Source organism: Pseudopodoces humilis, chromosome 21, assembly GCF_049639895.1.
Source record: "Pseudopodoces humilis isolate 2021_Gansu_Grassland_sample_001 chromosome 21, ASM4963989v1, whole genome shotgun sequence".
Lineage (NCBI taxonomy): Eukaryota > Metazoa > Chordata > Aves > Passeriformes > Paridae > Pseudopodoces > Pseudopodoces humilis.
The window spans coordinates 7,656,653-7,679,260 of NC_142220.1; the positions used below are offsets into that span (position 1 = coordinate 7,656,653).

The 22,608-nt window shown below is 49.0% G+C and overlaps 1 protein-coding gene across 1 annotated transcript in view; it reads left to right on the plus strand.

The window, feature by feature from the left end:
- Positions 1–14,984, plus strand: part of SEC14L1 (SEC14 like lipid binding 1) — a 41,240-nt gene extending 26,256 nt beyond the window's left edge. The window contains exons 6-16 of the mRNA XM_005526805.3: positions 190–424; positions 1,092–1,201; positions 1,936–2,125; positions 5,153–5,241; positions 6,027–6,097; positions 7,625–7,796; positions 8,101–8,235; positions 9,820–9,954; positions 10,426–10,677; positions 11,660–11,838; positions 12,330–14,984. Of these exons, the coding sequence (XP_005526862.1) occupies positions 190–424; positions 1,092–1,201; positions 1,936–2,125; positions 5,153–5,241; positions 6,027–6,097; positions 7,625–7,796; positions 8,101–8,235; positions 9,820–9,954; positions 10,426–10,677; positions 11,660–11,838; positions 12,330–12,435 (1,674 nt within the window). The 3' untranslated portion in view covers positions 12,436–14,984. The remainder of the gene's footprint in view (positions 1–189; positions 425–1,091; positions 1,202–1,935; positions 2,126–5,152; positions 5,242–6,026; positions 6,098–7,624; positions 7,797–8,100; positions 8,236–9,819; positions 9,955–10,425; positions 10,678–11,659; positions 11,839–12,329) is intronic.
- The last annotated feature ends 7,624 nt before the right edge of the window (positions 14,985–22,608 follow it).

Genomic DNA, 22,608 nt, shown 5'->3' on the forward strand with positions numbered 1-22,608 from the left:
CTGCTAAGTAACAGGCTGCTCTGCTCAGAAAGCTGGGCTGCTTTGCTGAAGGGCCTGGGGTAATGTGTCTGTGTAGGGATCTTAAAAGTGAAATCCTTAGAGGTCTGATCACTTAATTTGCAGCCCAATCCTTTTTGTGTCTAAATGTGTGGGTTTTTCAGTAGCTGAAGTAAGTTTTCTTTTTCGAAGGGAAAAGAAATAATAGAGTACTACCTGAAGCAGCTGGAGGAAGAAGGAATAACTTTTGTCCCTCGCTGGACTCCTCCTGTTGCATGTAAATCAGAGAGCAGCACATCCCACCCAAGGAGACCAGTGTCACCTGCCATTAATATCCCAGAGTCTGCCACAAAGGAGGGCTTGAACAACAAGGAGATCCTCAACACCTCCAGCAGTCCCTCGGAGCCCACCACAGGAACGCCTGATGGTATGGGGGTCTGATGTGTTTTACTGGGAAGCTTTGTACTGGAGAGGCCCTCGGCGCTGGGGAGCTTCTCCTGGGCATCTGAAGAGCTCCATGTTGGCCCTGAGTTGGTGACATGCATTGTTAGAGTGTGGGCTCACCAAGCAGTGACACATGGCAGAGCTCAGGCAGCTGTTATGGGCTGAGTTTGTGAGTGGAGATCAGGTATGGGCAGAAAAACTCTTTGCTGTTCGTTGAGTTGCAGATGAGCAGTCTGCTCTTACCCTGGAATTCAGGGATGGGTATAACTATAGGAATGATGGGGAGGAAACAGCTGAAACTTCCCTAGACAAAGTCTTCTGAGAATTTGGGAGGATTCTTGCACTGGGAGATCAAAGCTTAAGTATTTCTAGAAGCAGCAAGCCCAGTGGTGCTGTGGATTAATGAATCTGAGTAGACTGGCAAAATACTTTTACAAATGTCTGCTTTTGCTCCTTTCTTTGCTGCAGAAGGAGAATTTTTTCTTCATGTGTTTATTGCCTTGCTCATCTTTTCATTGATTGAGAGGAACTTTGTTCAGTTCTGACTGCGCTGAACACAGCGGCCACTTTGAGACAGCACAAATCAGATCACTTGATGCTTGGCCTAGGTCAGGTCTGGACCACTCTGATCACCTGTAATCTCTTTTTAGATAAATTGGATGCAGACTACATCAAGAGGTACCTGGGGGACCTGACCCCAATGCAGGAGAGCTGCCTCATCCGCCTGCGGCAGTGGCTCCAGGAGACACACAAAGGCAAAGTGAGTTCCTGGGGGTGTCCCCTGGCTCAGAGTGTGACACACAAGGTGGGCATGAGGAAAAGTCCTGCCGCAACCCCCAGGGCTGAATCTTTCTGCTAAGTGGCCCTCCATGATCAAAACCTTAATTTAAGCAGTGGTAATAGGAGGAGTTCATTGTGACTGTCCAGCTGACTGTGCAGCTGAGGTGTTTCAATAATTACCATGAAAGCCTCTCAGACTGTCAGTTAAACTGCCACAGGGGAATAACATCAGTTCTATAAGTCTTCCTGGTTTCTACAATGACCTTATTTTTACATTTGTTTGTTTTGGCCAAACCTCATAGTCTTAAATACTAAAACACTGGTAGCAGTGGAGTGCTGATAGCAAGGCTGGGGTTTTTCCAGTGCCTTGTGATTTGCATGTGTGTCTCAGCTTCCTCTAACTTAACAATAAAACACAGTCTGTGTTCTGTCCTGATTTATTTAAATTGGACTGGCTTGGTATGGTCATACAGGTGGAAATTATTACATTAGAGTTCATGAATTTTTTATATCCCTTATGAAGCTTATATCCCTTATGTAGCTGCAGTGCTTGACAGGACTCATGATTTTGTTTCAAACAAAGGCTGACTTTCTTGAGTAACTCCCAGTGCTACACACCATCCTCTTGCATTGGTGCAGGGCTGCACATTTTTCAGCTTCTGTTGTTCTTGCTTCAAACCTTAAATACAAAATTTGGTTTGGTTTTGTTAATAGATCCCAAAGGATGAGCACATTTTAAGATTCCTGCGTGCTCGGGACTTCAACATCGACAAAGCAAGAGAGATCCTTTGCCAGTCACTGACGTGGCGTAAGCAGCATCAGGTGGATTATATTCTGGACACCTGGAATCCTCCCCAAGTGCTCCAGGATTACTATGCAGGAGGCTGGCATCACCATGACAAAGGTATGGTTTCAGTACAAAATATGTATTGGACAGCCTTTTTACCTTTTGAATCAAAGGTGGTAATTGTCCCTCTGTTAACTAGAGGTGGCTCTTTAGAACTTCTCAGTTGTTATGTACTAAAGACACTTAAATTGATAGAATGTTTTGGGTTGAAAGGGGATTTAAAAGAATCTTATTCCGTCTCCCTGCCATGGGCAGGGACACCTTCCACTAGACCAGGTTCTCAGAGCCCCATCCAACCTGGCCTTGAACACTTCCAGGGGGCATCCACAGCTCTGGGCAGCCTGTTCCAGTGTCTTTGCCAGCCTTTAGCTGCTGGAGGCAGAGTCCTGGATCAGAGTCTTTCTGACTAATACTGACATACTTAAATCAGCTTTGCCAGGAGCTTAAAAAAAAGGATTAATTGCACTTCTGTAGTGCTCTGAGATGCTTAGAGGGGCGTTAGGCAAATGCTGAGTGTGCTCTTTCTGTGATTAAAAGGTGTTTGTAAATAAGTATATCTTTGTAATCAATTTATTTCTGATGTTGCATAAGTCTGCTGATGGCATAAATGAATATTTATTTGACATTACAATCAGCTTAATGATGAGAAGTGGAATGTTGCAAAAACATCAAATAGAGCAGGTTTGTTTAAGAGGAGAAGCAGCTTTGGCTGAATTCCCTTTGTACTGTGAGCCACAGCCTGACACTCCTCTGTCCCTCTGCTTTATCGTGCACTGATCTCGTTGCTAATACATACCTAGAAATGAAACACGTTGGAATTTGTGGCTTGAGGCAAGCTGGGCTCTTTAGATAAGGAAATGATCTCTTACTGTTCTCTGATTGAGTCTTTTCCCACCAGGCACCATTGTTTCTGCTCAGCTCTTCCTTTTTCCAGCAGCATATGAAACAGGGCAGGATGCTGTCAGCAGTAGTGGCCAGGAGACAGGGAGGACGCAGCAGAAGTTTAATCACAGAGCTTGAATGGCTCTTCCCTGCTGCTCCGGGTTTGACAGACCTCAGACTGCGAAAATGGAAAATGGGAACATGCTTGTAAAAAGATTGTAGGGAAAAAGACCTGTTAATAAGTTCTCCCTTTCAGCCCGTTCCTTGTCTGTCCTTTGCAAAGGGACTTGTCCTTCCTCTGTCAATAGCACACGACTGGGTCCTGCCAGTGAGCAGAAAGGTGCAGAATGCATCAAAAGCTTGTTTAATGTTCTTCTGAGAAGTTCTGCAGTCTTGTGGTGAACTTCATGCCCCCTCCCTTCCCCTGCAGTTCCTTTGATCTCTCTTGCAGCATGCCCACAAGTGAAGCATGGCTTTGTCAATAATGGAAACACCATTTCAGAACTGAGCAGTTCTCTATAATTTAAAGCTTTACAGTGGTAGGTTCTTTTTTTAAACCCTCTTTTCTAGTATTGCTCCTTTCCTCCTACGTATGGTAAATGTGCCAAACTTAAGCTGGCTGAATGCTGTGTGGCTTTTAGTGCTACAGCAAAGGCAGCAGTGATAATGAAGCATGTTGTGTAGAATGAGCTATCACTGCTAAAGAAAAGAAGTTATTATTTTGGCTTGCAATTAGTACAGATTTCTATACATCTGAATGGCTTTTATTTTGACAGGAATCAATCTAAAGTCTTTTTAAAACCACAGAGCTCTAATGGAGTATAAATTGTACAGTGCTAACAAAGCGCTGTCAGCTGACACTCTCCTTCATGTGTCATTTGGGTGGATCAGGGTTACTGAGCTGTTAGTTTGGGTTTGGAGGCATCTGTGTCTGGGAGGAAGGGAAGGAGACCTGCTATGAAGCTTAATAGCAGTTTTTGTTTAGTGTTTCAAAAGCTAAACAATACATTCCAAGATAAGTGTGTGCTGATGTTAAAACAACATTTTCTTTTAGTCCACCTGATAAAACATAAAACACTGTGAACTTCCATGGGGGCGGTGTCTTGGCCAAATAAATATCTTGCCTTGACTCTGCAGTTTCAGTTGTTTGTTGGTTTTTTTAATAGTGTGATTTTTGCAGTTTCTCTCCTTGTGTCCCAAAGGACTTAAAGATAATTTGATAACCTCTCTTGCAGCTGTTGGAGGGGAGTGAAGCTGCACAGACAACAAGACTTGAGGGAGATTTCTATGTAGAAAGCTTCCTTTTTTTTTTTCCCCTTCTTTTTATATTGTATGTTAACAGTCACTTTTATAAGCTGGTAATCGTTGAGCCTTTGTATTAGAGTAGATGAAGCAAAGCTTAACAAGTGCATCACAGCTTTAGGAGGAGGCTGGGAGCTGTTTTGTACAACTAAAAGCCAGAAATGCAAACTTTGATTCTCATTTTCAGCTAACAGAGTAATTCACCTTAATGCCTGAGTATCCTGCCAGTGCCAGGCTGCCCCAGTGTGCCTGCTGACTGTGGAAAGGCTGGGCTCTAATGCAGAGGGTCCAGCTGAAGCTGATCTCTGGAGCAGAGTCTGTTCTCACCAGGCTTAACCTGCATTAGCAGGGCTGTGTGCCAGTTCTGCACAGTGTGCAGTGACAGAGCTGGAGTGTGGCTCCCTCCAGCAGACTCTGCAGAGGGCAGGCTCTGGGTTCACACTTGGTTTCATTAATTCCCAGATGTCAGGATGGCTATTTTTCCAGAAAGGTTGCTGTAAACTCTCCAGAGCACATGTGATAAAAGCCTTGCAGCCTTCCTTGCAGCTCTACAGTTACAGGAAAAGCTTCAGTTCATTGGTGTACCTGAGCTGTCCAGCTAAGAATAGTCTGTGTCATTAATTGTGTATACCAAGTTCTGGAGTGTACTGATGTACTCAAAGTCCTTTGAACTTCCCATGAAGGTCAGGGAGCTATTTCCGGATCAGGATATCTCCATTTAGCAGCTCATTTACAGGTAATCTGTTGGTGTGGCTGCACAGAGTGATGTTTATGTTGCTGTATGCTCTTGATTCTTTCTCTTGCAGGGGTGGTTTAACAGTTATGGTTTGTTTCCACCTGAATCTTTCCGAAGCAGCTCTCTCAAGTGTCTCTTGCTGTGTGGTTTGTGTCTCTGTGCAGATGGGCGCCCGCTGTACGTGCTGAGGCTGGGCCAGATGGACACCAAGGGCCTGGTGCGAGCGCTGGGGGAGGAGGCCCTGCTGCGCTACGTGAGTGTCCCTAACAGCAGTTTTCATTTAGAAATCCCCTCTGCCACTGCATCCACCCCTCCACGTACTCTAGTGGGCTCTCTGGCCATCAGTTTTTGGTTGGAATACGTCTGAAACCCCCTGGTCGCTGTTCCTGGTGCGTTCTGCAGGCTGAAGGAAAGGGAGAACTCATGGCAGCTCCCGTGGTTATTGAGTGGCATTTGCACAGATTCTTCTGCATTTGTGCAGGGCTTCAGGCTCCAGTCTCTGCTCTTGTACAGAAGAGAAAATGCCACAGTAGAATTTTGTCAAGCCTGTACTCCGAGGATAAAAATCATGAATTTTTAAAGAAAAAGTACTTGCCTGTAGTCCTGCCTTCTCCAAAGGCATCACTCAGACTGTTACTGTGGATCTGCTCAGCTTCCAAGCAGAAAGCTGGCAGAATTCCAGGTTTGAACTAACTTTTTTTGACTCCAAGTAATGACAGGAGTAGCCATAGTGACTATTAAAAGACAGGGACTGTATTTTATTTTTCTCTCTTAGTGGCATTTCCAAGCAGACACTAACTTTTGTTTGCTTGCCCTAGTTCTGTTTCAAGGTTGCTTTCTGTGATTTCAAAAGAGGCTTTAATTTCTGAGTAATTAAGGGTAACTGTAGTGATTTCTGGTTTGCTCTTTGGCGGGGGGAAATGTTTATGCTGGTTTGATCTTATAGTTTTAATTAGTGTTTGGATATAAACATATTTTCTTTATCCCACCTACTGAGTTTGAGACTGTCTTTTCTAAATCCCATTCTTTCTTGTGCAGGTTCTTTCAATAAATGAAGAAGGGCTGAGGCGATGTGAGGAGAATACAAAAGTGTTTGGCAGGCCAATAAGGTAAAGTCTGCTCTGTGGGAATTAACTGCTTGCATGGGGGGAATGTCAGGCAATGGAACAAGCAGAGGGTAGGCTGTGTCTCACATGCAGGTGCAATCATACAGTTAATTAAGAGCCTCCCCAATTAGTGGAGCTAGAGAGAATGTGCCTGGGGAAGCCGGAGGGACGCACAACACCTGCCCCAGTAGTCTTGGTCTTGTGCTCATAATGGTTCTGTTGGGGCTGTTTCTCTTGTGCTCCCTTCTACTGCTGGATGTCTGCAGAGCAGTGCAGCCTAACTCACAAATCTGTTGGGAGGTGGGGATTTTACAGGCCCTGGGCATTGGTGCAGGCTGCCAAAAATCAGGCCATGATAATATAATGAGTAATATTTCCAGTACTTTAAGGTGTGGCTTCCATGTCACTTGTTCATCTGTAGTCCACGCCAAGGCTCATTGCATTCAGTTCTGGTTTGCATTCTTCATTTATTATGTGTGGCTACTCAGCTGTTAATCCAAGGTGAGGTCATGAGGCTCCTGTGGAACCTGGGATCTAGTTTTCCATGTTGTGGCATGACTTCACATGAAGTTCAGTCAAAAGTGGTTTGCTAGCCCATCTCTAAGTCAATGTAGGGGTCACTTGTGAAAGTGGTAAATGCAAAATGGATTTAAGGGCACGGAAGGAAGGCAGAACAAGCCCTGGAAAGATGCCATGTTTCTTGGGCTCTCTCCAGTTTCTGCCTCCTTCCCCTAATCTGTAAGGTCCAGGGATGTGGGGTGTGCCTGCTTATCCTTTCCCTGTTACAGAACTTGCTGCCCCAGCTCCCTGAGGGAGGTCAAATCCAAGGGAGAGGTCTCGTGGGTAACAGCTGAATGTTGCTGCCTACTGGATCTTCATTTGTAGCCATAATCTTAAAGGGCTGCATATTAAACATTTAAAGTGGAACAAAGAAGGGTTTGGTGTTTCATAGAAGCCTTATGCATAATGTAATGGCTGCTGGCTGGTGCAGCACAGCTGTAAAGCTTGAATTCCTGCCCAGGGCGAGACCTGAACTTGGAAAGAAACTGAAACACATGCTGCAGCTCAGTAGTTAGTATTAAGAACATATCTCTTCCTATAGAAAAGGCTTCCTTCCCTGAGATCTGACAAACAGAATTAGCTTTGACGTGTATTGGCACCATTGTGCTCTGTGTTAGTAGAAAATCTGCACTGTGAATGTTAAATTGCTTCAGAGCAGCAGCATGGCCACTTAATTGATTTCCCAGTAAAAGCAATGGTTTAATGTTTGGGCTGTTGACAGGATTTTTTTTTTCCCTTCATATGAACTGAACTTTTATCTGGAATCTAAAATGTCTGTGGGGGAGTGTGCAGAGTGATCATTGCACACCCCTTCAACTCCAGTGTCTACAGGCAGCACTAAAACAGGAGCTAAAACAGAAGAAACCAAAATACACAGAGGCTCCCCACATTTCAGTCTGTTAGGCACTTGCATAAGCAAGGAGAATTTGATATTATTGAGATTTTTCTTTTTGTCTCTCTCAAATTCAGCTCTTGGACCTGTCTAGTAGATCTGGAAGGCTTGAACATGAGGCATTTATGGAGACCTGGTGTCAAGGCCTTGCTGAGAATCATTGAGGTGGTTGAAGCTAATTACCCTGAGACCTTGGGTCGTCTGCTTATCCTAAGAGCACCTCGAGTATTCCCAGTTCTCTGGACACTGGTATGTGTGTAATCCAAGGTGTTCCTCAGTTCTCTCAGTCTGTGAAAGCACTTCAGAGATCAGGCTGTATGTGCAGCAAATGTTGCCATTTGGAAGCATGTCCTCTAGATAGGATTCCTGGGGTGGGTTAAAAAGCACCACCCAAGAACCTGATTACACAGTTGGTTAATTTGGCTTCTTTGTGGTGTAGACTTTGCATAACCAGGATGGTGATCAAAACTGAGTCCTTCAAAATTGACTTGAAAACAATGTAAATTGACTTGAGAAAAATGTGAGGGCCTGTTCTGTTTTTGTTTCTTTGTAGGTTAGTCCATTCATTGATGACAACACTAGGAAGAAATTCCTTATTTATGCTGGAAATGACTACCAGGGTCCTGGGGGACTGCTGGATTACATTGATAAAGAGATTATCCCTGATTTCCTCGGTGGAGAGTGCATGGTATGAATATAAACTATTGCATATAGCAACTTATTTGTGGGGTTTTTAATTATTATTTTTCCTGTAAGCAAAGAAGTCTGTAAGCACAGAATGATTGCTGATGTAGTTTGGAGGTGAGGGCTATGGTGTAGGAATCCAGGGTCAGTGCTGTTTTCTGGATCTACTTTAAAAAAAGAACAGTACAATGCTTCTCTCAGATGAGTATCAAATACCATATCAAAACAGCCAAGCACAGCTAAAAGCCATAGTCTGCTCCCTGGAAAGTTCAGGCAAACATGATAGCAGAGCTCTGAGCAAGGGCTGTCACAATCAGCTGATCCAGAGAGTCTGTGTCACCTAAAAAGCTGATCCCATAAGGAGCCCAAGGAACATGTGGCACATCTGCTGAGAGGGCTCAGCAAACAGCCCTGTCTCCCCACACAGAGTGTCCAGTTACCCTAACAAACCAGAAAAGTGGTTTTACTGCAGGATACTGTAATTTCTCAGTCCATTTTCACATGCCTTGATAGCTGTTTCCTGCCTGGACCTTGGGTGTCAGCTGGATCTGACATTTTAACATCTGTAAGGTTTTTTCACCTGTAATGCTTTTGACAACACAGGCTGGATGTGTTTTCAGCTCCTGTACACTCTTTAGCTTAATTTCTGCACCATTCTTGAAAATTCATCTGTGTCAGTTCCAAGAGAGTCTCAAATGATAATGAAGTACAGTTAGATGTGTTGGAGTAGGGCATGTGTTTATCTCCACTGGGCTGTTTTTTGTTGCAGCAGTAGCTTTCAGTGTTATCTAACTTGGAGCTTAAAGCTGGCAAAATTCACTACTTAAGTAAGCAAAAATGAATGTTACCAGAAAGCAAATTGCTGCAATACTTCCTGCCAGTTACAGGCAGTGGCAGTCTCTCTCTTCTTCTTTACTTCTGGGTATTTGAACAAAAATTACTTTTCTGAGATCTCTTCAACTGTGTGTTGTAATTCAGTTACCAAACACTTCTACTTCCCCAGACAGTTCTGTGGAACCTGTTGTCAGCTTCATTGCTACAGGCTTCTTAGAAAACAGAAGTTTGCCTAGGGAGGTTGTGTAATCACTTCCAGTACTGAGCTGTCAGGCAGCTCTAACTTCAAAATTGTTAACTTCCCTGGCTGCAATGTCCTTTTACCTGCTTGGAAACTTTCTGTATCTCCCCACTATCCATCCTTAAATTTAGCTACTCCCATTCTTTTAGGTCTCTGTAGCTCTGTTTTTCACACTTAGTCACTATTGCCACTTCCCTCAAGATTCTGAAGTGCCTCCCATCTTTCTTCAGTGTAAGGTGGTGTAAATGATAATTTCAGCCTTTGCACAGTCCCTTTCTGGGGTGCTGGCTGTTGTGTATGTACAAGATCTGTTCCCCTGGTGTGCAGTTCCGCAAACACCTCACCCAGATCATTGTAAAAAGAATTACATATGTATCATGTACAAGCTATAAAATTACTTTCAGGCTGTTCCCTTCTCCAGAGTATTGCTGAATGTTTGTTTCTGAAGCTGGAAGGCAGAGAACATGATAGAATAGTCACAGGAGAGAATTTTTAATGTTTTTTTGGTTTTAGTGTGAAGTACCAGAGGGTGGGCTGGTTCCCAAGTCCCTCTACCGGACAGCAGAAGAGTTGGAAAATGAAGACATCAAGCTTTGGACTGAAACAATCTACCAGTCTGCAAGTGTCTTCAAAGGAGCTCCCCATGAGGTACAGCTCAAGCTGCCCTTTGCTCTCATTTTCATCTCAGCCCTCTTCTCTGAACTCGGTCTGTTGGCCTGGGAATGGTTTATTTCTTGTTTATTTTGTTCCTGTGCTTCCACCTTCTGGAGCTGGTGCATGGTGGTGCTTTAGTAGCTGAAGTTTGTGATTGTTCCTCCTGTTATTTTGTTGCCATTTAGAGAATATCACTGGTTTTCATTCTATTCAAAGCCGTATTCTTCTAAGCAAAGCAAGAAAAATTCTCACAGAAGCTGCTTGAAAGCTTCTGAAAGACATGTTTTAGAATAGACACCCCATCAGGGGGGAATTTGTATCTGCAATGCCTTTTTTCAACTATTAAAAAGCCTTCTTAATAGTATAAACTAAGCCCAGCAACAAAAAAGCTCTGTTCTTTGTCTTTCTTTTCTGTAGGAGTTTGCCTTTACTGAGCTGTTGTCTAATGTGTCTTTCCTGTCTCAGGTTCTCATCCAGATCGTGGACGCCTCGTCAGTGATCACATGGGATTTTGACGTGTGCAAGGGCGACATCGTTTTTAACATCTTCCATTCCAAAAGAGCCCCACAGCCTCCCAAAAAGGACTCTCTGGGGGCTCACAGTATTACATCTCCTGGTGGGAACAACGTCCAGTTGATAGACAAAGTCTGGCAGCTGGGGCGTGACTACAGCATGGTGGAGTCTCCCCTGATCTGCAAAGAAGGGGAGAGTGTGCAGGTGAGCGAGGCAGAGCCTCTGTGGGGGCAGATGGAGCCCAGGCTGCCTGCTCTTGCTCACAGCACTGATGGCTGAGTGCTGACTCACTGCTGGGCTGCCTGCTTGCTTTTGGCCAGCATTTCATCTGCTGCTCCAGCCTGGGTGCTGCACAGAGCAGGGATGGGATTTACCTGGGAGGGGAAGCTGCATCAGTCTGCTAGTGACTGATCAGCAAGGAACATGGGGAGGCACCTAAAATGCACATCCAGAAAGTGGCTAAACATGCTTTGTGCTGTAATTCTGATAGTTATTTACTGTAGCAAATATTCTGTTTGAGGAATATCACAGTGCCTGCCCTCAGTAATAAGAGAAGGCTGGAAATCAAGTCTGAGCTTCTGTGTGTTTGCCCTCTAATGGGCAGTGTAAGAGCTCCCAATGGCCAAAGCTCCTGAAGGCCTTTTTATGCCATTTACAACCTGTCCTTTCATTCCAAGTTTGATGTAACATGCAGCATGTTTACAGTCACACACTGCCACTGCTGTTCCTGTTGCCTTGGAATGAGTCAAACAGCCTCTGAAAAAGCAGCTCCTTAAGTCACCAAGATGGAAGTGTTAAACTAGAAATATGGGCAGTGACCTCTTGAACTGTGAGGCAGAAGCCTTAACTGCTTTTTTCACTGTCTCAAAGGACAGCTGTGAATGAAAATAAATGGAAAAATGGATGTTGTTGTAAAGCAGAACTTGTCCTTTCAGCATATTAAATCCTAACCCCTTGACACTGTCGAAAAGCTGGAGGAACTGCTGGTGTTCCATCCCAGATTTGATAAGGATGTTGTGTGGGGAGAGTCTCCCAGCACTGCCATTTGTCTCAGGAGCTGAAATGTTGGCATTGGGCAAAAATTCTGGGCATGTAGGCAGTTTTTCTAAGCTTGAAAAAGAAATGTCAAACCTACAAATCTCTGTTAACCAAGTTAAATTTTGATTTTTGTTGTATCTGCTTGCAGGGCTCCCACGTGACGAGGTGGCCTGGCTTTTACATTTTACAGTGGAAATTCCACAGCATGCCTGCCTGTGCTACAACCAACCTGCCTCGTGTGGATGATGTGCTGGCATCTCTACAGGTGTCCTCTCACAAATGTAAAGTGATGTACTATACAGAAGTGATAGGATCTGAAGATTTCAGGTAAGTCTGGCCAAGGGCAGCCAATGTCAAACCTTACTGATTATTTGGATGATCGAGTCAATGTCAGCTTCACTTAAATGCAAGTAAATTGTGAGTGCCTTAAAAAGTTGCACTGAGGGCGACTAATGTATCAAAGGGGTTAATTAGTTGTCCGGTGGTAATATCACTGCTCACTTGGCTCTGCTTTAAGTTGGGCTTGGCAGGTTGTAAAAGGAAGTGCAATTCAAATTCCAGTTGTTGAATTTAATTTTCTGCCATTTTCTTGACTGAATTTAAATCCCCTTCTCTTTGAACAGCATCTGGTTTTTGAAGGAGGTGCAGTGTCTTCATTACTTTATGTGCTGAGGCAGAAAAGCTTTTGAGTATCTGCACCAAACTGTTATTTGCTTTTTATTCAGTGTGTGAACAAATAGAGTATAGATGCAGAGCAGAAATCAAAATATTCCTGTGATCTGAAGCTTGAAACTGCTTTCTTCTTTTTTTTTCTGCAGGGGATCTATGACCAGCCTTGAATCGAGCCACAGTGGATTCTCCCAGCTCAGTGCTGCCACCACCTCCTCTAGCCAGTCCCATTCCAGCTCCATGATTTCCAGGTAGTGCCATGACAGCTGAAAAGCAAAGGGATGTGATGGCTGGACCCTCGCCCGTGGCAGCTGACTGCAATACAGCATATTCAACTGGCAATTGTGCAAAAAAAAAACCCACCCCAAAAAACCTTTTATAGATAGTAAAGTAGCTGTTTGAATTTTACACTTAGTGGTTTTGGTCTTTGTTAGATCCAACAGCTTGTCTCTTAACTTTAACCCTTTTTCCTAACTCAGCCATAAATATTTTTGCAAGTGTGCTTGCACAAATCCTAACTCTGAACACAAGGGCTCTTACTGACAAGGAAAAACAACCAGTGCATCAGTTAAGAATGATTTTTTAAAAAAAAACTGTATAGATGTTAAGAAGCAAAAAAGAAAAACCCTACCAAAAATGCTCCGTAGTGCATTAGAGATCAACTGCAAGTCTCCTGTCAGGACATTCCTTCCATCCTGAGAAATCCCCTGTGATCTTCCAGTGCTGCAAGCTGTTCTCCCATTGCCACTAATGATGTCCGAGACAAAGAACAGCAGTTGCTGGATACTTGACTTTGTGAGTCCGTTTTTTTCAAAGCATGCCCACAGAGCTGTGGCCAGGCTGGAACACTGAATATACCTTTTGTATGAGCACATTTCTGGGGAATTTGAGCTCTGGGTCTTGCTGGGTTAAAGCAATTTGTCCTTTCCTTGGATTTGTGCATGGAGCACTGCGGAGAGAGAGGCAGAGAGAGGCTCTCCCTCACTGTGTCACGCTGGGCTCATCCAGAGCTGCTCTGAGCTTTTGTTCCCAGCTCTGTGCTGGAGCTTCACTCTGCTTCCTTAGTGCATTCCAAGCAAATGGATTTTACTGAGATTCTCTTCTTGTCAGGAATTTATGCAGAGCTTCAGATTGCTTCATCTATCTGAAGGATGTGTGGCTTCCATCCTTCCTGAGCACTTCTCCCTCCCTGGAGCCTCCTGTCCTTCCCTGTGCCTGGCAGAAATGGAGCACCTCAGTTCTGGTCAGCCTTCATGTGGGCAGGGAGCACAGGGATCTTCCCTCTCAGTGATACAGAAGTTACTCTAAGGATTTTCTCCACCATTTTCACTAGTGCCACTGCCACAGGTGATCTGCCATTTGGGATTCTGTCCCTGATTGCCAGGCCCAAGTTGGACCCTTGCTGAACTCTGTTCAGGTATTCTTCCCTCTCAAGCCCTCTCTCTATGCACAGCAAAAGGCTCCAAAGACTGGACTATCACACATGTACAGAGCACACCTGGCAGTGGGGCAGAGAGGATTTTGGTCTGAAATGCAGCAGGATTTGCACAGTTTGATCCTTCTTGATCTTTCCTTACCCTTGGTTTAGCTAAATTGTCCATGCAGGCGCAAGGAGCTTCTGTGTTGACTGCAGTCCCTGCTAGGAAGTGGGACAGGGTCTGGCTTGGGTAAGTGGTGGAGGAGCATACAGAGGTGTTGCAGTGGGAAAGCAAAATTCACTCGAGATTCTGGATCTCCTGCCTGAGGAAAGCTGGTTCTGAACTCAGTGTGAAGCTTTTTTATGCCTGGAGAGGCAGGTGACAGACCCCTGACAGCAGCTCTGCTGCAGCCCCGTTCTGGCTGTGGCATGTGGCAGAGCTGACAGATATTTTAGTAACAGAGGTGCTCAGGGAACAGCCTCCTTAAACTGAACCAAACTGATCTCTTCTGGGACTCTTTTAGGACTCAGAAGCTGGAGCTGGAGGTTAGGCTGTTACTCTAGGCTGCCAGAGTGGCACAGGTCACTGCTTTGGTGCCACACAGCTCCCACCCAGTCTGCACAGCCTGATCCTCTGGGATTGCTCACAGGAGCTCTGCCCAAATTCCTGACACCAGGAACCAGGATTCCCAGCACAGGGAGTGCAGCTGGAGCACAGTGAGGTTCACCTGCTGACACTCACAGCAATCCTTCCCATTCACCAGGCTGTAAGGGCTGAAGATGGTCCCTTTCTCTCTCTCTCTCTCTCTCTCTCTCTCTCTCAGATGGTGATTTTGCTGACAACTGTAAAGGATCTGCTCCATTCAACACTCCACATCTGTCCAGGTGTCTGGCTTTCTAAACCTTTTTGAGTTGCAGGCCCTTTTCAAGTCTGAAGATCTGTATTTTTATTTTTCACTTGAGCTGGCTCAAAAGTGGCACTTTGGGTTTTTCCTGCTGTTGATCTCAACACATCTTTTAGAGCTCAAAGCACAGGACAGCACAAACCAGGGAGATAAAATTCCAGGCAAACAATAGTTAATCTTCCTGTAAGCAGAGTGCTGTGGCAATATGACTTGATCACTGCAGTCTAACTAATTAATTTCCCATACCTTGGTCTTTCTTTGTGTGATACTGCTCTTCCTTCTCTCAGCCAGCGACTCTTCTGTTGGCACCTTTCCTATTATCAGTGTCCTTCACTTCCCTGTCCCTCCTCATGAACTGCATATCAAATTCTGTAAATGTTTTGTATACATAATACCTCATTCTTGGTAATAAAATACAGATAGTCTTTAAAAGATTTTTTTATTGTTATCAATAAATGTGAACTGTTTGGAAAAAAAAAAAAGGGGGTCAGTCTCTTTATTTCATTCATTTGCTGCAAAGCTTCCAGGTTATTTTATGTGCTGGATTCAGGTCTGCCAGTGCTGGGTGAGGGAGGGGCTCCTTGGCTGCCCCCACCCCTGACACCTCGGGCAGGAGGCCGAGACAGTCACACTCAGAAAATTATGATTTTTAATTAGTAGAAGTAGACTAAGCTTCAGCTATTTTTAAAACAGGAGCCAATAAACGTCAAACTGTGGGTTTTCTAATTCCTGGAGCTGGAGCAGAGGCTACAGCACGTTTATGGTTGCTCTTTCAAATCTGATGCAAGCTGTGAAGTTCCTCTAAAATGAGAATCTTTAACTGTGGTCATGGAGGTCTGTCAGCAAGAGCAGATGGCTGCCTGACCTACTTCAAGCTTTAACATGTGGTCAATATTTCTGTGCCAGCACATAATAATGGTCCAGCTCTCTGCTGTTCAGGACCTTGCAGCAGTCCTTGAGAAGGTGTTGTGCAAGGAGGTGGCTTTGGTCAGCTGGTCCCGTGGTGCCTGGAGATGTGAGGGAGCTGCCTTTGTGGCCAGTGCCCCTCTCTGAAATGGCAATTAAATAAACAAACCTGAGCTTCAGCCTTGAGCTGGGCAGGTGGTAATGGTGCAGGCCAGGGCTGCATCAAACAGCTCCTCTGGGAGAGGTGTCAGTCCGGTTGAAGCGTGTGGCTTGGGTTTGGTTTTGGCTTTTTTTAATGTGGATTTTTATGAGACAAAGCAAAATTCCTGGAAGAAATTTCACCTGGTTTTTTTTTTTACCCCACCAGCATCTCCCCTCTCTCCCCACAAAGCTGAGGGCTCCCTGTTCTTCAGGTTCTTCATTTGCAACCTTGGCTTGCCAGTGAGCCAGTGAGTAAATTCCCAGTGGAGGATCCTGAGCTGCCATTCCCGAGTCTCTCCCGCTGGAGCAGGAGCTGGCCCTGGCGAGCTGGCCCTGCCCAAACAGCAACCCCCAGTCCCTGCAGGAGCATCCAGGGCTGTTTGCTCTTCCATCCCTTCACAGGGTGAGCTCATTGGTGTCAGCACCGAGTTCAAATGGTGGTGGAAATCAGAGCTGTGTGTCTGGGCAGTGCAGGACACAGGGTCTCACAGCGCTCTGCCCTCCGTGCCGGGCCCATCCCGCATCCCCAGCCTCCCCCAGCTCCGGGGGAAGGTGTCCATCCCACATCCCCAGCTCCAGAGGAAGGTGTCCATCCCACATCCCCAGCTCCAGAGGAAGGTGTCCATCCCACATCCCCAGCTCCTGGGGAAGGTGTCCATCCCACATCCCCAGCTCCTGGGGAAGGTGTCCATCCCACATCCCCAGCTCCAGAGGAAGGTGCCCATCCCACATCCCCAGCTCCAGAGGAAGGTGCCCATCCCACATCCCCAGCTCCTGGGGAAGGTGTCCATCCCACATCCCCAGCTCTGGGGGAAGGTGTCCATCCCACATCCCCAGCTCTGGGGGAAGGTGTCCATCCCACATCCCCAGCTCTGGGGGAAGGTGTCCATCCCACATCCCCAGCTCCAGAGGAAGGTGTCCATCCCACATCCCCAGCTCCAGAGGAAGGTGTCCATCCCACATCCCCAGCTCCAGAGGAAGGTGTCCATCCCACATCCCCAGCTCCGGGGGAAGGTGTCCATCCCACATCCCCAGCTCCAGAGGAAGGTGTCCATCCCACATCCCCAGCTCTGGGGGAAGGTGTCCATCCCACATCCCCAGCTCCTGGGGAAGGTGTCCATCCCACATCCCCAGCTCCTGGGGAAGGTGTCCATCCCACATCCCCAGCTCCGGGGGAAGGTGTCCATCCCACATCCCCAGCTCCTGGGGAAGGTGTCCATCCCACATCCCCAGCTCCTGGGGAAGGTGTCCATCCCACATCCCAAACTCCTGGGGAAGGTGTCCATCCCACATCCCCAGCTCCTGGGGAAGGTGTCCATCCCACATCCCCAGCTCCTGGGGAAGGTGTGAGGCCAGCACAGCATCAGCCGCTTCCCAGGTCAGGGGCTGCTGAATGCCGCCGGGAGAGACAAATCCTCGGGTGGAAGCATTAGGTTTGGCTGGCTTTCCAAGGCCATCAGCAGCCAGCTCTATTATTCAGGCTCTAAAAAAAATTAAAAAAAAAAATATTTCTGTCTCCTGGGTTTTCTTGGAAGGCTAGGAAGGTGCTTGTTTTATTTTGCTAACTCACGCTGGTGTAAGAGTTTGGATGACAAGAAAGAAAAGGTTGGGATTTTGCAACTTGTTTTATTCCCTTCTCTGCAACCACTGCTGGACTCCTCCACTTTGTGCCATCAGCCTTGGTCCCCTGTGGTCCCCTGGCCAAGGGAAGCAGGGAAGGGACCCCGGATTTGGGGCCTTTCCCCTGTGCACAGGAGGGAAACCAGGGGCTCGGAGAGACAGGGCTGGGCCTCCCCCAACCCTCCTCCTAATGATCTCACAAATAAATAAATCTCAAGCTTTTCTTGGTGCTGATGGAGTCTTCCCTCGTGCTGTGTCAGTGGGGCAGTTCTGGGATGGGCAGCCTGAGGGGACTCCTGGATCCCAACATCCCTCACGTGGGGTTTGGGATTTGCTGTGACCCCAGCACAGCCCCACACTTGGGGACAGTGCTTTGAACTGTTCACAAAGAAAAGGGGAAATGAAGGAGAGGAAGGAGGAGAAGGAGAAAGAAAAGGAAAAGGAAAAAAGAAAAAGAAAGGAAGAAGGGAAAGGGAAAGGGAAAGGGAAAGGAAGGGAAAAAAAGGAGTTAATGTCAGACACCCTGCAACAGAAAAGGCACAGGGCAGCCCCAGCCCCCAGCCCTGCCCCCAGCCCCTGGATTGCACACTGCCACTTCTCCTAATGGCACTTTTTGCCAGAAACACCCAGCTGCATGTTAAAGAGCAAGTGCAGGGGGGACCCTGTGTGCCCCCCAGTCCGGGCTGTGCTGGGGAAGATCCATAGCCCAGGCCAGGATCGGGGTCTGGATCTGCTGTGTGGGGTCAGTGGCTCACCCAGATGTCACCCCACAGCCCAGTGTCCCCCGCTGACCCTCAGACCCCCATGGGGGTGTGAACAGGGTGAGGCCAGGGTGATGCTGAGCCGGTCCGGGGCAGCCCCAGCTCTGCAGGCAGCCCCTGTGTCCCCAAAGCCACCTTCTGTCACCTCGGGTACCGTGGGGCACAAACCCACCCCCCAAGCCCGGCGTGTAGGATTGAGGATAAAGGGTGGGGGAGACCCCCGGGGGGATCCGGGGCCGTGCTGGTGCCCCAGGGACAGGGCAGGGACACGGGGGACAGCGGCACGGCCGGTCCCAGCACAAACCCCACTAGATGGTGCCAGCAGCCCGCACATTGTCCCTGCTGCCACCGGGGACACTGTCCCCACTCACTTTCCTTGTTACATTGTTACACTGTCCCTGTTACACTGTCCTTGTCACACTGTCCCTGTCACACTGTCCTTGTCACACTGTCCTTGTCACACTGTCCCTGTCACACTGTCCCTGTCACACTGTCCTTGTCACACTGTCCTTGTCACACTGTCCCTGTCACACTGTCCCCACTCACACTGTCCCTGTTACACTGTCCTTGTCACACTGTCCCTGTCACACTGTCCCCACTCACACTGTCCCTGTCACACTGTCCCCACTCACACTGTCCCTGTCACACTGTCCTTGTCACACTGTCCCCACTCACACTGTCCCTGTTACACTGTCCTTGTCACACTGTCCCTGTCACACTGTCCCTTGTGCCAGGGGCTGGGTGTGCAGCTGGGGCTGGAGCACTGGGAGCCACAAACAGTCAGGGACCCCGTGTGTCCCCCTGTCCCCCCAGCAGGGCAGCACAGAGCTCCTGGAGCAGCCACCACTCCAGCCCCACGGGGTGGCTGTGCTGGGACACCCCAGCCCTGCACACCTGCGAGGATGCTCCAGGCACGGCTCTGGGTCTGCCCTCCCCCTGCTGAGAATCTTCCTGAACAGCAACCATCTCCCAAGAGTCCTGAGAAACTTAATCAGCACTGGAGAAAACCCTTGAGGATCTGCTGGGAGAAATGCTGTAGAAGTGAAAATAATCCTGCTTATTTCTTGGCTCCAGAATGGATTGGCCCACGAGCTGCAGTGGGCTGTATCCAAACATTGAATTTTAATTGTGAGCAGGATTTCACCAGAGACAGGGAGATGAGAAGAGGAATAGGCCAGTGAAAAAGATGGAAACTAAAAATGCAAGCTCTCCCAAAAAAAGAGCCTTGAAGCTCTTTTTTGAAGCCTTTGTTTAGCAAAACAAAATTTATCTCAAGCATTTTTGCCTTTGCATAGTAATTTATTATAATATTTATTGCTGTAACATGCTGCCTCTTCTTGGAGGTGCTGACACAGCAGCAAAGGGGCGGGAGGACCCTCAGGTCCAAAATGTGTGTGGCAGAGCAGGGAGGGCAGGACCTGCTCTTGTCCCTGTGGCTGGCACTGTCACTGCCAGGACCCAGCGGCTTTCCCAGCCCTGGGAGCGATGGGCAGGGCAGTGCATCCCTCCTTTCTCCTGTTCCCTCCAGCCTGGAGAGGCCACACAGCTCCAGCTGCTCCAGCCACATCCTGCAGACCTGCAGAGCCCCTCTGCCCCTGTGTGCAGGACAGGGCTGCTGTGAATTCAGGGCTGTGCCTGCTCCAGGGATTTCCCTGAAATCCCTCACCAGGCGTTTACAGATGTTCCATAACAGCTCCCAGAGATCTCCCACCAGAGCTTGTGCCAGTGGGGCATTGCCAGGCTCACCACACCCCAGCTGGGTGTGCAGCCCCTGCCTGGCTCCAAATCTCGCTGTCCCCAGGGCTGAGGCTGCCCAGGAACCCGCCAGGACAAGGCTCCCAGGCCAGGGATGTCACTTGGCCACTGGCATCAGCCCAATGTGCCCACCCTGGGCTCAGCCCCCACAGAACTGCCACATCTGGGGGTGGGGGGCCCTGCAGGACCCCAGCACCCATCGACACCCAGAGCTGACCCAAGCAAAGCAGCCTGAAGATTTTTCTTGCTGGACATGAGTCACTCTGGGCTCCCAGGGCAGCTCTGACCCCACAGAGGAGCCAGCTGCAGATGGAGGTTGCCCACCACACATTTTTCCCTAAAAACCCTGATTTCCTGAGCAAGGGAGAGCCCATTTCTCCATCCCCCATCCCAGCAGCCCCTCTGCAGCCCTGCCTGCATCCCTCCAGAGCAGCCAGGACACACTGGCACGATGACACTGCTGGCCTGGGCCGCCACGCTCCCGGCTGTTTATTCAACCTTCACTAGAACTTAAGAACAGAGGAAGCAGGGAGGGATCATGTGAGCTCCCCTCGAGGAGGGCTGGCTCTGCCCAGCACTGCCAGGGACATCACCTAGGGCAAGGTCACAGGGCCCCTCCAGTCCACCCAGAACCCTCCCATGCCCAGCCCAGCAGAGCTGCAGCTCCTGGGGCCCCGCAGAACCAGCAGCATCCGCGGGGTGCAGCTGCCTGAGCAATTCTCTCTGGAGATGTTTGGTGCTGTGCCGTGCCTCAGGAGGAGGGAGCCTGCTCTCCACCTGCCTGTCCTGCTCTGCTGGGCCCTGGATGCTGCTGAGGGGAGCTGCAAAGAGCTGAGAAGGGGGAGGAATGGGAAAATCCCTTCACTGGGGCAAGGAGACCTCTCCAGACCCAAGCAGCAGCTTTGCCCACTGGAGTGAGGCAGGATCTTGGTAAGGCTGGAGCTGCCCTGGACTCAGCAGGAGGCTGGAGCTGGAGCACCCCAGCCCCAGTGGTGGCCCTGTGGCTGTGGCAGGCACCACCAGACCCATCCACCCTGGGACCAGCAGGGTGTGAGGGCAGACGCCCCAGACGGGCCCAGCCACCCCTCCTGGCACCGTGGTGACTGTCCTGCAGGACTGGCAGCCACATCTGCAGGCCCTTCCCCTGGGGACACGGAGCAGGGACAGCAATCTGTGCAAGCAGATGTCCCAAACCCCACTGAGCCCCGTGCCATTCCCCCAGTGCTGCTGGGGAGAGGTGGGGACGGATCCCAGGGCATTCCACTGGATCCTGAGTGTGAGCATCAGCAGTGCTGAGGCTTTGTCTCCTAAAACAGAACCAACCTGCTCAGGCTCAAGGGCTGTGATGCTGCTCCAGGTTTGTTTTGCTTCACCTCTGAGGCTGGGGACAGAGAGGCACCCATGGATGTGAGATAGAGCTGTGGGTCTGGAATAGCATCCCTGGGAATGGTGCTGGGGGAGCAGGGCTGGGCCCTGGGGGCCAGGGATGGACTCTGGGATCTGTACAGAGCCTGGCACAGGACCTGGTGTGCAGCTGCTGGGTAATGAGGGGTTAATTAGCGAGGGACTGTGGGAATGAGGCACAGCAGCAGGTTCTTGGAAAGCTGCTGTAGTTTGTGTCAGGCTGGGGAGTTTGCAGTGCCTGCAGCCAGCCCAGGGCTGTGGAGAGTGGTCAGGAGACAGCATCCCCCTCCTCCAGCCCCAACAGCAGCACAGACCCACCCCGAGGAGGAACTGCCTGGATGAGAAACCAGCCCAAGGAACACACTGGGGAGGAAGCTGTGGGGATCTGGGGTGACGTCTGGCACACACAAACCAGGCTCCCCCAGGAGGGCCAGGGGAGTGTGAGCATCCCGGGGTGGGCAGGGCTGGATGGGGATGGAGCAGGCAGAGCCTCGGGGCTCTGAGTCAGGCTCTGTGCCCCAGAGAGCTCCCATGGCAGCCCGGGGGTGCTGCCGGCTCAGGGATCCCTGGGAGAGGCTGAGGGAAAGCTGCTGGCAAGGCCCTGCAGAGCCCAAACCCGGCAGAGCAAGGGGAAAAGCTCTGCCTTCATCCCACAAGTTTTGATCTCCTGGTTCAGGGAGGGCAAAGTCACACATTTCAGCTGTCTGTGGTCTGCAGCTCCATGGGAATTGTTTCCAAAATAAAGTGTTTTCAGCTTGGAGCTGAGGGCTGAAGGACGCTGGAGCTGACCCAGTGCCAGGCTGCAGCAGGGCTGATTGGGGTAAATTTAACCCCTTGACAATGAGAGTGCTTTTCCTGCCCCGCTTTAGGGGGAATTTTGCAAGGACTTAATGCATTCTAAAGTGCAGGTTCCCAGGGGCTCATGCAATGCCTTGGAACCTGCATCCATCCCTGAGCAGAGCATCCCTCCCCAGCCCTGCCCTGGCAGCAGACACACGGCTGCCCTCAGACATGAGCTTTGCAGAGTTCCCGTGTCTGCCCCGTGTATGTATAAATACATTTATAGGGGGAGAACTGAGGGGGTGGCTTTAAGAAGGGAGCAGGCAGAGTGAGAAGTGGCTGGGAGCTCACTGCAGCCCGACCTCGGCACGGTGCCTTTGCCTTGCCTTTGCTCAGCACTGGCTTTGCCATCACGGTTTTATTCTGCAAACCCTGTGCACAAACACCCCGACGTGTGTGCAGACCCCTCACTCACAGGGCAGCACAGCCCCCAAACCCCTCCATCCCAGCCCTGAGGGTCTGAGGCTCAGCCGTGCCCCCCTGCCCTGCACCGGGGCACATTCTGTGTCAGTTTATGAGCCAGAGGATTGCAGAACACATCTGGCCGTGCCAGGTCACCCCGCACCGCTGGCGCTGTCACACGGGGCAGGGACGAAGCCTCGCCTCTGTTTGCTGCTGT